Here is a 732-nt window from a genome sequence, read left to right on the forward strand (position 1 = left end):
GAAGAAGTTAAGGATGAAACAACGATAAAAGAATCTAAAGAAAATGAGAGTAATACACACAGAAAGGAGGACGACGAACCACCCGAACCGGATACAACACTTTTCGTAAAAAATATCAATTTTTCAACTACGGAGGAACAGTTGAAAGATGTAAGTAGTTAAAACATTGTTACATTTACGATGTTACTGTTGTTTTTCTTTGTAATAATATAACTGTACACTTATAGTACTTTGGTAAATGTGGTCCTCTTCATTACGTCACAATAGCAACTAAAAAGGATCCGAAAAATCCTGCACAAAAATTGTCTATGGGATACGGATTCGTAAGGTACAAGAGAAAACACGACGCGGATCGTGCGTTAAAAACGTTGCAGATGTCAGTACTCGATGGGAAAAGTTTGGAATTGAAACGATCTGAGAGAACGCTAATGTAAGTTTTTTTTAAATTTAGCTTGTTAAAAAGCCAAGAATTTTTTAATAATCGCGAGAGATTTTCTAGGTCCGATGTCAAAACAGCGAGAAAGAAGACCAAGATTACCGAACAAACCGGCACTAAAATTTTAGTACGAAACATACCCTTCCAAGCAACCGCCCAGGAAATGACAGAGTTGTTCAAGTATGTATATGTATACCATATCTATTTTTTCGTTGAAATGTTTTTACGTAACATTGAGCTGCAACATAATTAATTAATTGTAATTTTACAGATCGTATGCCGTCTTCTGCTTGAAA

General features: G+C 35.0%; 1 protein-coding gene across 1 annotated transcript; it reads left to right on the forward strand.

Annotated features, from left to right (window-relative positions):
• Positions 1–8: 8 nt before the first annotated feature.
• Positions 9–626, forward strand: LOC105462196 (probable RNA-binding protein 19; the record flags this gene model as incomplete). The annotated part of the gene is made up of 3 exons (XM_011708724.1): positions 9–150; positions 228–430; positions 500–626. Coding segments are annotated over exons 2-3 (249 nt in total), but the record flags the coding sequence as incomplete, so codon positions are not given.
• Positions 627–732: the final 106 nt, after the last annotated feature.

Source organism: Wasmannia auropunctata, unplaced genomic scaffold, assembly GCF_000956235.1.
Source record: "Wasmannia auropunctata unplaced genomic scaffold, wasmannia.A_1.0 LD268696.1, whole genome shotgun sequence".
Lineage (NCBI taxonomy): Eukaryota > Metazoa > Arthropoda > Insecta > Hymenoptera > Formicidae > Wasmannia > Wasmannia auropunctata.